This window comes from Cyprinus carpio, chromosome A6 (assembly GCF_018340385.1).
Source record: "Cyprinus carpio isolate SPL01 chromosome A6, ASM1834038v1, whole genome shotgun sequence".
Taxonomy (NCBI): Eukaryota; Metazoa; Chordata; class Actinopteri; order Cypriniformes; family Cyprinidae; genus Cyprinus; species Cyprinus carpio.
This window is the reverse complement of record NC_056577.1, coordinates 19047266-19063753: the sequence shown is the minus strand read 5'-3', so window position 1 is coordinate 19063753 and position 16488 is coordinate 19047266. Positions and strand designations below refer to the sequence as shown.

The 16488-nt window shown below is 33.8% G+C and overlaps 1 protein-coding gene across 1 annotated transcript in view; it reads right to left on the bottom strand.

The window, feature by feature from the left end:
• Positions 1 to 1723: 1723 nt before the first annotated feature.
• Positions 1724 to 16488, bottom strand: part of tp63 (tumor protein p63) — a 43279-nt gene continuing 28514 nt past the window's right edge. The window contains 11 exon segments of the mRNA XM_042758263.1: positions 1724 to 3072; positions 3777 to 3798; positions 3800 to 3890; positions 3999 to 4131; positions 5410 to 5552; positions 10027 to 10151; positions 10994 to 11076; positions 11304 to 11440; positions 11533 to 11642; positions 11818 to 11933; positions 12032 to 12218. Of these exon segments, the coding sequence (XP_042614197.1) occupies positions 2768 to 3072; positions 3777 to 3798; positions 3800 to 3890; positions 3999 to 4131; positions 5410 to 5552; positions 10027 to 10151; positions 10994 to 11076; positions 11304 to 11440; positions 11533 to 11642; positions 11818 to 11933; positions 12032 to 12218 (1452 nt within the window). The 3' untranslated portion in view covers positions 1724 to 2767.

Here is a 16488-nt window from a genome sequence, read left to right as displayed (position 1 = left end):
ATTAAAAAGTTTTTGCAAAGATGTTACAGGTTTATACAAATGTCATATAAATGTAAAATATTAAATGTATAAAAATAATCTTTTTGGGAAACCCTTTATTAAAAAAATATTGTGGAAAAAATGTTATAGATTATAAATTACTGTAATATGAATTTTTATAATTTGTTGAGTGTAATAATAACAATAGCTATGTAAATATTTCTGAAACTTTAAAACTGATAAAAATAAATGTTTGCTTTAAATCTCAGGGGGTACTTCAAGTAAATAATTTAGGTCGAAGGGGTTCAGCTGACAAAAAAGTTTGAAAACCCCTGCTTTAGACTAAAAACTCGAAATTAAACTCTGTTTTAAAATGATAATGTTTTACACATCATTAGTGCTTAGTATGTTTACTTATTTTAGTGAACTTATTTTTTTTGTCAGTGTTGTGATATTTCTTCTTGTCATCTTTTCTGAGTATTTAATTCCAGATGCCGGTGACGCCACTAAAGTCATCAAACAGCAAATCATGAAAGTTTTGGATGCTATTGAGAGCTCTTAGTGACAGAGACATCAGAGATGCTGCACTCTGGTCATCCAGGAGACAACCACAGCTCCAACCAAAACCGCCTGAAGGGGAAGGAGGGAGTAGAGCATTCCCATACTGTTTTTCGTCATCATCCCACCACTTCCTCTCTGAGCAACACTAACGTGGAGTTCTGTCATGACTCTTTGGGCACGTTGCCATCGTGATTGACAGGAGTTCTAAAACTTTGGACTTGGAGATGTCAATATGAGAAAGGGTTATTTTGTTCATTTTGCTTTGTGATTTTGATTTCGGTTTTGAGAAACTGACCTAATTAAGCACGTTTGATTTATTATCTCTCCTTTATCTTTTTCTTTCTTGATGATCTTTATGAGTTTTTGTTTTTTATTTGAGTAGATCATCTGGTTTGGATTAGGGTTTTGTTTTGTAATTTTAGTTTATTTGTTTTTTTTTTTTTTATTTGGTTTTTTTAGTCACTAATTCTTTAGCCATATGAAGATGTAAACATCATATACTGCTGAATACTTATGTAACTGAGAAGAGTTTGATGTATTTATTAGAGTAGTGTTTTTACAGCAAGCAGATTCACCAGGAGCCTCAGTACAGGCATTGAGGTGAATAAATATACTTAATTTTCATATTTGGAAAGTACGCTACCCTACAGGATGCTGCTCGCACAAGTGGCTGCACCAGTACGACACACGAATACTTCCATACAACTCTGCTGCTCTGTGTTGATTGATTAAAACGCCCTGAAATTATTAGAACCTTTTGTCAGTTTCTGGTTCCATAAAGTTGTGATCGCAGCTTTCAAGATTAAAGGCAATAGTTATACAATGTAGCCATCAAAAATAAATGTATACACAAACCTTAACACAAGTCAAGTGAATGTAAAGCAAACTAAAGGTAACATTTAGATTAAGGGAGTTTGATGCATAACATTTTTGAACTAGTCCTGTCAGTTTGTTGCACTATGCAAGTTCTAAAAATTAAATTTGAAAGTCTTAAATGAGTATAAGATTTATGTGCAGTACGTTAAAAGGGGACCATTCCATAATATTTTGTGATCAGTTCTGACCTTTTTATTTTTTTTATTTTATGTTAGAGAATGGAATTGATTTGATTAAAAATCCAAGCTCCTCCATGTCTGACTATTTCAATTTAAATAAAATCAGTTTGATTCTATTAAACAAAAAACAATGTTAAATGATATTTGTTTTATTTTGTTTATATCAAAATAAGTACATTGCAAAATATTTACAATAATTCCTTAATAGTTTGATAAGGAATTGTTTACTCAGTTGTCACATGAAAGCGTAATAAAAAAAATCTGTACAATATTGCCACAAAAGGCTAATAACAAGTATCAAGTGAATTGGAATTTTGTTTTAAAAAATACTGAAGCCACATTACATTGGCCATTGTACCAATGTAAATCACTTTTATACTATTAGAGGCCAGTAAACAACATGTCAGACTGCTGACAGCATCACAACTGTTAGAAGCAATTCAATACTTACTGCAATTCAATAGTACAAAGAGTGTTTGCAACTCACAAATGAAAGATACAAAGAAGGGTTTACAGTATTACATAAAGGCTACATGACAACATCAGTCTTACACCACAAATGAAAATGAACGAATAACACTTTCTGCGAGAATAAAGCAAAGAACCATGTGCGATTTCGATTTGAAATACATACAAAAATGACATTGTTCACCTGCAAGGAATGATCGTCACAACAAAGACAATTAACACTAAAGCTCCTGCTGGGAGGAAAAAAAACAAAACAGAAATACACCATTGGCCATGTAACAAAAAAAGAAACCCCAAAAGTTCAGTGTGTATTTTGTGAGTAGTAAGAACGTCAGTATTTCTTAAGTGCTTGGTCTCAAGAAACAGTAAAAATTACAATTTAGCAAAGCACCATTTCCCCTCAGCTACAGCTGTTTGCTTTCAATAAAGGGGCTTGAAATGACAACCAGAGCTAAATCCACCAGAAGAAAAATGAAACCATAAAGGACTTTAAGTGCATTTTATCTGCCCATTTAAGTTTAAGTGAGCTAGACTATGTGGCTCACAGTTTTTTTTTTTTTTTTTAATCACTTGCAGAGGAAAACTGTGAAACGATCTGGACCAACACCAAGTGTGTTAATATAAAACAGCGCATGAGTGTGTGTGTTCAGTAAATGTGCACTGTTGACATTGTATGTATTATTGTGAACTGTGATGCACTACATTCATTCTCCCTCCTCCTTGATACGCTGTTGCTTGTTGCGGCGAGAATCTGGAGCCAGGTCAAAAGAGAAATCGGTCCAGTCGTCTCGTGGAGGAAATGAAATGGTCTGACGAAGAGTGAAACGCACTGCATCGATCACACGCTCGCCTCTGGCTTCGGTGGGGCCCACGCTGACGGTGGATGTCCCGCTAGAGGTGCGCAAGATGTGGGGAGGTGGAGAAAACTCCATGGTCTGTCGATACTCCATGATTCCTTTCCAGATGATGTGCTGGAATTCTGTGGGAATCTTCAGCCTGGACAAGTCCTGTGGATAGATACACCACAGAGCTCATGAATACAGTAGCCACTGCTCCGATCCTATATTTTGACATGGATCCTCTGCAGTGATGAATACAGTAGCCACTGCTCCGATCCTATATTTTGACATGGATCCTCTGCAGTGAATAATCCATAACAATCCACACAACGCCAGTTGATGAATTAAGGTCTTGTGAAGTGAAAAGAAACAAATCCATTAAGACGTTTGGAATTTAAACCGTCAATCCATAAAAATTCTTCCTCCATGAAACCTCTATCCCCTGTTGTCATTTGTTTGGAACTATTTTTTTTTATTTGTTTGGATCTTTTTTTTGGTATTTCTTTTTTTCTCTCTCTCTATGTACTGCAATAATATGGATAGAGGTTTAAAGTTAAAAATGTCTTGGATTTATTACAAACATGCAGCTTTTCAGATCACCAGGTGTTAACTGAGTAGTGTTGTGGATTATTGTGATGTTTTTACTCATTCTGATAGCACCCTTTCACTGCAGAGGATCCACTGGTGAGCACGATGCTAAATCTCTCAAAATCTGTTCAGATGAAGAAAAAAAAAATTTGGACGGCCTGAGGGTGAGTATTTTCAGCTAATTCTCATTTTTATATGAATTATTCCTTTAAACATGTACCTGCTAAATTTATTTTTTTTATTACAAATAACTTATATGAAAAACATTAAGGAGAATTGCTAATTTCTAAGTTGTAGTTTTGTATTTGTTAATATGTTGGTTATTGGTTGGGCTGTGAAATAGTCCAAACAGGCTGAACAGCCCAGTCTCAACAGGAAGCTGCAATTGACAGATATTAAGCTTTAACACATGATAACATTACATGATTACGATATTAGGCTTTCGATTGATTAGGCTTTTTCTTTTATGCTTTTTAAGATGGTTTTAGTGTTGTTGTTTTTGTTTCACCTATGAGCCATGATTGGCGGAGGTGTGCAGTGAGAGGGTACCATTTGTAACTGAGACTGCAGGGGGTTGGTGGGGCTTAGGGCACTCATGTCCGTGTTCATGGGAATAGGACCGCCCATCATGGGAGGGGTCACTGAAGGGAGGGGAAAGGGTTGAGACTGTAATAAACCTCAAAAGAAGGGAAATAGAATGGTAACACTTTACAATAAGGTTCAATGTGTTAACATCAGTTAATGCATTAGGTATCAGGAACTAATAAAATAACCTTCATAGCAAAATAATACTTGTTCATAGTAACTTCTAATGAAAAAAAAAAACATGAGAAAAACAATTAAGAATATACAAAAGTTTGGAATCGTTAAGATTTTTTGGAAGTCTCTGATGCTCACCAAGGCTGCATTTATTTCATCAAAAGTAAGTTTAAAAGCTGCTTTCTATTTTAATGCATTTTAAGATTCTGTGATAGCAAAGCTGAATTTGAGCAGCCATTAGCCCAGTTCTGTGTCACAATCTTCTTCAGAAATTATTCTGATATGATGATTTGGTGCTCGAGAATTTTTTTTTTATCAGTGTTGAAAACAGTTTAATATTTTGGTGTAAATCATTATGTGCTATTATTCAAAAGTTCGGGGTGTTAAAGAATCCTGAAAACAGATTTTTAAATTGTAATATCTCACAGTATTACTATTGTTTTTACTGTATTTATCAAATAAAGGCAGCATTAGTCAGCACAAGGAATTAATTTCAAAAACATGTAAAAATATCTTACAGATTCCAAACCTCTGACCAATATATGTAAAATTACAATTTATTATTTATTGTTTGTTCATGATAACAAATGCATTAACTAATGTTTAACGTTATTGTAAAGTGTTACCAATAAAATAAAACCATGCAATATTTTCTATGTCCCCAACCTTCCGACATTTATTATAGTATTACTATATATACACACACACACTACATAAACTGTCAAGTCTTTGACTGAAATTGACTGAAATAACAAACACCTGAGGGCTCTAAATATGGATTAGGTAATTTCAGAACATATGAAACCTTTGGCCTGCTGTGTGAAATGCGAGAACGCATATTTGTCATGTGTAAGTACATTTTGACAGTGCCAAAGGGAAGGCAGACTGTCCCACAAAGATCTAGTTCAATTTTAAAAGGAAACTCTTTGTCAGATTGACATTGAGAACTGAGTGTTTCTCAAGCCCAGACAAGATCTTCTTTACTAGGGACTCTGAGATTCTAAGTTTTCTGAAAAACTTTCTTCATGTAAAATTTAGATCAGAAATCACTTTATATTGTTTATACGATCTTTTGTTAGCCCTAACCGACACTGACACATTTGTAGACAAACTATGAATATATATTAATTAAATTATTAATGATTTTATAGAGGCCTTACTGTCAGTTAGTCCTCCAGCCATGCTGGATGGGGTGAGTGTGTTGCGCTGTTGGGGGTTGATGAGCTGACTGACTGATGGCAGTTTGTTCTTGCAGAGGGTGGGTGAGCTGGAACCAAAGGCAGGCTGGGGTGGCAGAGAGTTCCTGAGAGAGAGACGATGATACAGGTTCTGTATTACTGAAGCCAAGTCTCTTTGCATAGGCTTACATATGGATATTACAGAAAATGATTAAATGCTTTCTATTAATGTTTTGGACACTTCGTGGATGGCCTAAACTGTGGAGCTACACAGAACATGTCTGTGCTGTTCTGTAATTCTCAAAGTGGAATGAACATGCACAAGGGTTAAAAGTCACACTGAGAGGAAAATAAATCCATATACTTGTGTATATGAAAAGAAAAATTAACATCTATTGTTCACATACACAAAGAAAAGGCCATTAATTACTTACCCTCATGTTACAAACCTGTGTATTTTCATTTAATAATAATAATTAAAAAAAAACAGGTCTGGAATGACATGAGATTGAGTATATGGAAAAGTGTGTTTTTTCATTTAATTATAATTTTTAATGATAAGGAAGGTCTGGATTGACATTTTATTTATAATAAAAATACTAGGTGTTTCAGTTCACTGATACTTTGAAATGCTCTAACTATTGGTGTTTTTAAATTCAATTAATAAAGGACAGTGGTGAATTAAAGTAGAAGGAAAGGTAGTGAAGTGGAGGAGAAGGGATGGGAATAAAGAGGCAGAGAAGTCATTTATTGAATAGTAGTAACTGACAAAAGTGCAAGAGCCATTGAGAATACAACAACCATTAATTTCATATGAAACAATAAAAGAATCTGTCAACACTATAGCATTCATTTCCTTTTCTCTTAACTGCCATGTACACAGCAGAAAATACATCTTTAAGAAAATGAACAAATAATCAAGACAAAAAACACAAATTTACTGCCCAGCAGTGCACTTTACAAAACATGACCAGCATTATTAAAATTCTGTCATCAATAAAGTCTATCCCCCATATTTATAGACAACTCAATGAGTCCAGCTCCAATAATAAAATGAAGACAGAGGCAAAAACAAAAAGCTATTTAAGATGAACCATCATCAAGATCTTACAGAAAAACTATTAGTCCCATAAAAAAAGATGTGTGCTTGGTTCCTGGTCAGTTTCGACATTCAGGATTATTTTGAATATGTGTATATTTGTTTATGGTCAGTTTAGATATTAGGTATTAATAAGAGTTGAAGAAAAGAGAGATGGAGAGAGGAGTGAGGTGGTAAGATGGTGGTTTGCTGTGATGTTTATGTGCTGTTTGTTTGTGTTGGATAAGCATATCAATCCAGCAAACAAAATAAATGCTGAGGAAACAAGCAGCCTCAGACACAAGGGCCCTTTAAGTAACATTAAAAAAGTATAGACACAATGAAATGTTTTAAGAAACTTTTGACACTTCAGATGATTGAACAATAATACCAATGCAACTAAATCTGACTGTAAGTTGGGTGTAAGCAAATTTAACACACAAATGGATTATTTCAATTAATAAACGAGCGCCATAGTTTAGATAATACACTTTAGAGGGACAAAATCATGCAATGAACTTAAAAAAAAAAATCTAAAATGACTTCACTTGAGAGCTCACATATTTAAAACGAGGTGTTCGGGTGGTAGAAACCAAATCCTGTGTTCAACCTATTTGTGGCATAGAAAAAGTCTAGGAGTTACCACAAGTGACAGTTTGGAGAAGCACAGGGAGCCCCTTTGAGGGGTAGAGGATGAGATGAAGAATAGGTGGAGAGAGATGAGCGAGGGATGCTCTGAGGGAGGAGGAATGTGATTCCTACTTTCAGGAAGCACTGAAGCGCCTCTTCTGCTCACCAATTGGGTCCAGAAGCTCAGAGCGCAAACGGGCCCTTAACAGGCTGTAGGAAAGAGTCAAAGATAGACAGTGAGAAATTGAAAGACAGGAAAGGCATTAAGATGTTGTGGGAAAGGGTAGAAGGTTGGGTGTGGGAATTAGAAAGTTGGGAGTGTGAAGTTGAGAGTGAAAATATTAAAAGATATTAAACTGCATCATAAAATAATAGAAAGAGAGAGCCCACAGTGATGAGCAGGTGATGATGATGGGTAAATCAAACTGGAATTGTATTTGCCTAAAAGAAATGTTGTAAAATGATGCATATTCAGATCTTTCAGGCCTCATTCATTTGAATTAAATTAGATTGAGATTTAAAAATATGAGTAAAAATCTGTCAATTATAAAAACTCTCAAACTATGACGAAACATCTCAAAATGATTTTCATATTTTAGCATGTGCACAAGGTGGCAGCAGTAAGTTCAGTCTTGTGAAAGCATGAAAAGGAAAATCAACAAAATAAAACACCCAACCCACTGAATCTAGGGCAGAAGGAGCTTTATTGAAAATGGAGGGAGATTTATGAATGAAAGAGAGAAGCATGCAGACAATGCTAAAAAAACACACTTGTGGTTGGAAATCTACCAAAAATAAGAACAAGGATGGGGCTGCCCTTAATGTGTTAAAGGGATAGTTCACTCAAAAATGAAAATTCTGTCATCATTTACCCACCCTCATGTCGCTCCAAACCTGAAGTAGTTGCTTTCGTATGTTGAACATAAAGGAAGATATTTTGAAGATTGCTGGTAATCAAATAGTTGGTGGTTGCCATTGACTTCCAAAAAAAATAAAAAAAATAAATAAAAATAAAAATATCCTGTGGAACTTAATGGCAACCACCAGCAATTACCAGCAATCTTTAAAATGTATATTCTTTTATGTTCAACATAAAGCAACTCATACAGGTTTGGAACAACATGAGGGTGATTAAATGATGACAGAATTTTCATTTTTGGGTGAACTATCCCTTTAACTTGCTATGCTCAAATGATAGTTTTGGAGAATCAAAGGATGCACATTTCACAGCATGTGCGTTCTGTCTTTGTATTACAATGGGACCGTTTTAAAGATAATGGCTACCTGGTCATTCTTACCTAGTCATTTAGCTCAGACCAAATCTTGAGAAGATCAAATGAACCCTAAAATCAACATCCTTTCTACATTTTCTTACACTAAACAGAGCACATTTGAACTGTTTGAGCAGTTTACAGTCCTAAACCCAGTAGAGAATTAGCATTTTTGAGCCATGGGTACCCTTGGGAACATCTATGGGTTTTTAGAATACTGATTTTTTATTTAAAAGTATAACGTAGCCTGTGGTTAATAATATTAAATGGCTTTTATGTTTTTTTATAAAAGTGTTTTTTGATTTAAGAGTATAGTTTGTTATGTGTTTGTTTTATGGTAAATTTTATGTTTTTTTTGATAAGTGATTTTTAAACAGGCTATTCTAAAACCCATTAGAATTCCATAGGGAATCCATGGTCAATCCATTTGACCTACAAACTGATGCCATGACTGAACAGCTCAGTTGGGTGTGGATGGTTTAAGCTGTTTTAAGGAAATTTACAGAAAGAAAAGCACTGACATCCAAATCCCAGTGTACGTACTACATTCCAACACACACACACACACACACACACACACACATATATATATATAGAATATATATATATATATATATATATATAGTCAGAAACCAGTTGATCCTTAATGAGACAAGCTGACAAAAACATTCATTACTGAATGGTGACAATGCTCATTCAAAGCATAATTTACAGGTCTCTCTCCCTCTGTTGAGTTCTGTTACAGCAGATACAATGTATTTCTGTAAAAACTTTGCTAAAGGCTAAAATCTGAGAACAGACTAAACTTTTCCATGAATCAACTAAATTTGCATTTACCATGAAGACCAATAACAATTTGTAGGCAGAGTTTAAACTTGTTTGACTTCTGTGGTAAACTGAACGTTATAAAATGTGGGGGGGAGGGGGGAGGGGGGGTACTGAATAAATCAGAGCACCATCTCAGCAAGGTACACCTTTAATGAGAAGCCAAGCAGAATTTAAAACAGTTATTATTATTTCCATGTGAACTTATGTCGAGCAAAACCAGCAGGGTTCGTTTAAGGGCTAATCTTTTAACAGCATCGATGATGCACAACATGAATCTCATGCAAGATGCAATCCAAACTCATACTTTCATGCTGTAGCCAATATTATATCATCAGTGTGAGAGAATTAAACTGCCACGTTAAGTTGCAGTGTTTGCACTAGGTCTATAAACTCTCAGATGAGGCCAAAATTAATGGCTGAACAAACAAACCAAATACTTAAATTATAAATTCAGTGCACAGTCAGTCAATGAGCAATCACAATCAAATGCAGTGTTAAAACCAAGCAACAAAGTTGATCAAATTAGTAAAAAGCTGACACAAATATCATTTCGTGGATGGATCTTGCTAACACAGTGTAGTATGTAACTGTGTAGTTTGTATGTGTGTTTTTGTGTTTGGAAATTGAAAAAATATTGTTGTGTGTGTGTATGTTTTTAATGTAGTGTATATATATATATTTTATATATATATATATTATATATAAACAATGATTTTTTTTTTTTTTTTTTCAAATGAGGAAGTATCACCCAATTTTTACTGGGGAATCTTCCTGCATGTGTAAGGTACTCACTGTTTCTGCAGTAGGTTCTGCTGCTGCTGTCTGTATGACTCAATAGTCTGCTGAGGGAGGAACTGCATAAGTTCCAAAGACTCTTTGATTTTCACCAAAATCTCATAGATTTCACGGCCTTTAATCTGAAGCACAGAGAAGGAGAGAGAAGGGGTAAGCCTGGATTTCAGACTCCTGAATTATGCTCAATTCTTCACTTTGAATATCTACTTTCAAAATGAATGTCTGTGAAGTACTATCTTTGTATTATCTTTTTAGTATCAAATATTTCTGCAACACTTTCTATAAAGCCTACATATAAATATAAATGTAAACGTAACATATAACTCATTCATTCATTTTTTTGTTTTTTTGTTGTTTTCTATTTTACTGTTTTCCAGTTTTATATTAGTATTTGTGTATTTGTGTGTGTGTATGAATTTATGTTTTCCTAGATTAAAAAAATGCTGTAAAATATTTTTCATAAGTAATTTTTTGTACACTAATGCATTAACTAAAGTTAACAAATTATGAATTACACTTTTCTTTGATGATTGTAATTATGAATAACAGTTATGAATAATAAATTATTATTTTAATATGTAATATTAAATTTAATGTATACTTTAATATATATTTAATATTTTAATATGTATTTTTTTAATGGATTATATAGTACAAAATACTAACAATGCATAATATAAGCAGGTTTCATAGAAACTAACACTTCCTTCTCAAGTAAGGGACCGTTCACATGGAAATTATTCTTGTTTGTAAAATTAAATAAAGAGCAATAGAATGAAAGACAATGCAGGTTTCACATCTTTTAAAGTGGATTGTTAAAGACATCCACCTAGTGAATGCTTACATTAGAAAAAAAAGATGCAAAAATGCATTCTGTGTAAACCGCCCCTAATAGGAATTTTATTTAACATAAACAACTACAAATCTGATGCTGGGATACTGCAGACAGATCTGAGATACTCACAGGCAGACAAAACACTTCCTCATCGGTGGATCTTCGCTTTTTGATGGAGTTGAGCTGAGAGAGGTGCGAGGCCTGACGGAAAGCTGTGGAAGACAGAGACAGAGGAAGTGAAACAGCCGTAATACAAGATCTTACCCACAAAACGTAGAGCTAAAGCACAGAACAGGTGGAAAAGTTGCAGTGTGTGTTTTTGTACAAGAGGGCATGCAGTTTATATGGAGGTAAGAACTACCTAGGAATAAGAAACATGCGATGCAAATGTGTTTGTATGTTAGATGAAGCCCAGCCACCAGCCCCCAGCACTACTTACGGCGTTTCGTACCCTCACTGCTCTTTGTGCCATCGCTGACATGCTGTTTGCGAATGCTGTCCTCGTCAGCTTTGCGGTCACGTCCAGGGCACGCACAGATACGAGCCTCAAAACACCGTCGGCCCAAAACCTGACCACTGGAGAAATCGATCAAGCAATTAATTCGCATATTTCTATAAGGGATATTTTCCTCTAGGGGAATATAATCCAGTGTTTAAAATGGTCTTACTCTCTGGTTTCCAAAGTGACGATTATGAGGATAGGACGTCTGTTCATTCCGCCAACACAGCTGGAGTTACACATGAAATTGTACAGGATGGTTGTGAACTCTGTGCCCACCTGTTAATAGGGAATACTTGTGTCATCCACTACTCACCGTTGTTAAATTAAGTCTGTTTGTTCCATTTCTCTAGAGTGGTTATGTTAAATTAACATCTGTTGGGGAGGATTTCAGGTGTGCGGTGTATGTATGGACAGCCAGGTTTCTCTGAAATGTGTGTGTGAGTGTGTTCACCTGAGGGGGCTCGTAAGGCACCAGCACACTCTGACGCCCAGTAATGGAATCCTCCACGTACTGAGCATGACTGTTTCCCTCAACCCTAATCAGGTGACTGGGCGGGGCTATTTGGCCTATTAAACACAAAATTCAGTAGATTATACCACTAAATCAAAGATTAAAAACATGTTTAATCCCATTTCTAGATTACAAATTTAGAGAAGTGACATACCGTCATTGAACTCTCTGCTCAGTTCATGGTTCGGGCATCGTTTGACCACCTCGGTAACATGCTCAGCTTTCTTATAGACAGGCATGGCCCGTATGACTGCACCCTGGGGTGGGTTGGTAAGGACCTTGATTTGAATGGGACATGTTTTGGCAATCTGACAGTACAACTTCTTCAGTTCTGTCGAGTACTAAAGAAAAAAGAAAAGAGTTTGGTTAGTAAGTAACTATAACAAAAAAATTAAACAATTGAAAACACAAAGCAATTGAAATGTACTTTATGCATCTGTAATATTAGTGCACTCTTATTTAAAAAATATAAGCACATTTTAATCCATATTACTAAAGTGTTTTTGCTTTGAATGTTTTTTGTAAAATGTTCTTAATGTTTAAAATAATTACTTTTTCCAAAATTATTAAATTAAAAAATAAACAATTCAATAGAAGTTGCTATAAATACCAAACCTCCATTAAAGGTCTTTTTTTATTATCTAAACAAAGAAAAGAAGCCTCACAAACACAGGCAACAGGGATAAAACAGCTGCAGTTTGGCAATGCTTTCAAGATTCAAGATTTTTTATTCGTCACATACATGATTATGTAGAGAATATATAACCAGCAGTGAGATGTGAGTAAAAGGAAATGCTTTAGTGGAGTAAGTGCCATATAACAGTCTTTAAAGGGAAGAGCAGCTGGCTTTAGGCGGCAGGACTTCTGGTTCTACCCTACAGATGTCACGGGTTAAGATATAGCTGTGATTAAAGACACACACTGAAAGTGCTTTCCAAATCACCTGAAGAATGATTTTTCTATGAAGACGTCAGGATCGTTTTGACACAGAAATCTGATGTTAAAATTATTGCCCTGGTGTGATGATATTTCTAGTGCTGAGCAATGAAAAGCTTAGATTTAGAATACCTTTAATAGGCTTTCAATAAAATTGAATTTAAATCATTTAACATTTTAAATGAGCCCCAGTACCTGAAATTCTTACAATAAAAATGAATTAAATTCCATAAGTTTGGGGGTAAATTTAATCAATAAATGTATTTATTATTTATTATTATTTAGTTTGTTTTGTCTGGTTTTAAAACATTTTAAGCCAGTTTGATGCCCCCTTGGAAGTTTAAAGGCCCCTCTGGCTGAGAACCAATGGTCTAAATCAATTACCATTCTAATATAAACTGACATGTTCAGATCAACAATTTACACAAGAATTGCTGTTTTTATACAGATGTTGTTTGTTTTTTTATTTATGGGGTTTTTTTTTTTTTAATGTGTAAGTTTGATATTTTAATGTATCTGTGTTTATAGTTTATTAATGTTTTTTTTTTGTTTTTTTATTTTTTTTTTTAAAAATGCTCTTTATCATTGAGGACAGCTTCATGTTCAGGGTGTCACGGACCACAAAAATCACAATTGCATCACACTGTGTGCTTGAATCATCCTCATCACCACAGGCTAACACTCAGGTGTTACTCATACTTACAGCATCATCAGGTGTTTAAGATACTGTCTAACCACACACAATGGGTCAAAAAGAAAGACAGATTAGACAGTCTAGTACCAAGAGTGAGCGAAAATATTGTGAAATGTGAATAATCACTAAGAATATTGAGTTGAATAATGTTATGGTATGGATTTTGTATTGTAGTTAATGGCTGGTTGCACATCACTTCTTTTTCAAGAAAAATAGCACAGACCATACTTTTCAGACCATACTTTTATTTAATTGTTGCGTTGTTGGGATGATATCATGTAAATTGAATGTAAATTTGAATATGTGTTTATTGTCAAGTTCATTAGAAAAGGTGCAGAAGAAAGAAAAGAAAGAAAGAAAGAAAGAAAGAAAGAAAGAAAGAAAGAAAGAAAGAAAGGGCTGTGAATGTTGCCAGGGGCTGTTTTGAAGAGCAATGCAACATTAAATTCCATCTTTATTAACTTTTGATATGAAGTGTTCCAATGAGATGAGCCCGTCCCAACACCTGCTTGTGAGCTTTCAGAGTATTACACAATCTTGACAAGAACAAACAAACACAAATCCTGGCTGTTTCCTGAAGGAATTGGAAGAACAAACTAAAAAAAAAAAAAAAGAAAAAGAAAAAAAGGTTCAATATTATAGAGTTATGAACTACACTTTTACAGCATTTAATAATCTAGCATAGTTAATTTTTGCATATAAGAATGCATTTTACATGTTAAACATTAACTTCAAATTTACATTAAAATATAGTTATAAATTTAATTACATTAAAAGTTATAAATTAACTAATTAATAAATTGCTAAACAAATACATAATATATATATATATATATATATATATATATATATATATATATATATATATAAACAGTTTGTTTATGACTAATGCATTAACTAATGTTAACAAATTGAGTCTTTTTTGTCCACATTTTGTCAGCTATATTGATTTTATAACGCGAACAAATTGAGCCTTTTTTGGTACAGATTTTATGTCTTTTTTATTTAATGTATTGATCAGATTTAGCATTTTTTTGAAGCATCTACACTCATCACCTGCACTGTCAGAACTGACTTGACCTATTTTAACTGTGACTAATTTAGTGCCTGGGTGCTTTCACCGTTGGATGATGAAGGTGTTTTGTGCGTGAACTCAATTGTTTTTTTTTTTTTGTTGTTTTTATATAAGAAAGATAGATAGATGTATTTGTGTATTTGCTCTGAACCTGATATGCCTCTGTACGCTCCTGTCATTCAGTTAAATGAGGTGAGTGAGAGAGAGAGAAGAGGATACGAGGACCAAAGAGAGAGTTGTACACACAGATGCCAAAGGGTCAGTCACACAGAGGCCCAGCAAAAAAGCCAGAGACAGATATAAATGACAGAAGCTTGACATACCGACAACAAACACCGTTCTTACATATTTTGTTACATCTTAAACTCCAACCTACAAACCTTGCACATAAACAAAGCAGTTGATGTACCAATTCTAACCCTAAAGCAACAGATTTTGAGAATGCAAATATGTGTGGAGGCTGCTGCGTTTGCTTGGGGCCAAATGAACCACTTCTGACAGGGAAACACACACACACACACACACACATGAAGGGTGGGGCCATAAAATGATCTGATGAATTGGAGGCATTAGCTGTTTTACAGGGAGGGGCACGGTGGTGTTAACATGTAATTATGTTCCAGTCATGGGCTACAATGTGAATTACCACACACACACACACACACACACACACACACACACACAAAAGTTTAAAGTAACTCTTTGAACAGAAAAAAGAGATTTGAGAGAGTTACAGTCTAGGATAAGAAAAAACTAATTGATATTTTACAATGTTTAATTTGTCTATTAGTTAATGCATTTGTTTATTTAATTAATGCATGAACTAATAATGAATAATTGAATGTATTTATTAATATAAGTTAATATTGATTTATAAATGTTCATTCACACATAATACTAAAACACGGCAATACATTTTAACATATTACATATAACTAATGTATTATTTATATACCATTACAATAGTATGTTAATATTTTTATATCTTCAGTTTTCAGTTTTTAAGTTTAGTTCGAGTAATTTTGTTGTGGTTTTGTAGATTTTATTAGTTTTGATGTTTTATTTTTCTATTTAGCTTTCTGTGTACTTTATTTCAGTTTTAGTTTATAATTTTAGTACTTCATCTTATTGTAGTTAGTATAGTCAACACTGATTGAATAGTTAATAACACTGATGTATTAGTATACTTATAAATTGACAATCAATACTGACAAATGTGGTAAACCTCCTAATGCATTTACAAATGTCAACAAATTGAAACTTATTGCAAAGTTTTCCGAGAACTCTATAATACAATTTGGTGAACCATTTGATATCAAAAGTAGTGGGACTTTTAAAGACTTTAAAATATTTTACATCTTGCAGACCACCAGACCACTCAGCCGACAATCAGCCTAAATAAAATATGCAGAATGTGCTTCTGTTTTGTGAATTATGTCGATTAGTAAGTTTTTTTTTTTTTTTTCAAGGCTGCATTTATTTGATCCAAATTACACATAGAAAAAAAAGTAATATTGTATAATTTTATTAATAGTGTTCTATTTTAATAGTTTGATGCAAAGCTGAATTTTCATCAGCCCCAGTCTTCAGTGTCACGTGATCAATCAGAAATGATTCTGATTTATTTAAAAAAAAAAAAAAAAAAAAAAAAAGAAAAAAAAAAGCAATCATTTGAAGGATCATGTGACATTGAAGGCTGGAGTAATTGCTGATGAAAATTCAGCTTTGCATCACAAGATATTAAACTAGAAAGCCATTACTGCATTACACTATTGCATTAATTTTACAATATAATTTATTTTTTATTTATTTTTTTTTTATCAAATAAAAGCACCCTTGATGAGCATAAAAAGCTTATTTTAAAAAAAAATATATATAAACAACATTAAAAATCTTACTGATCTCA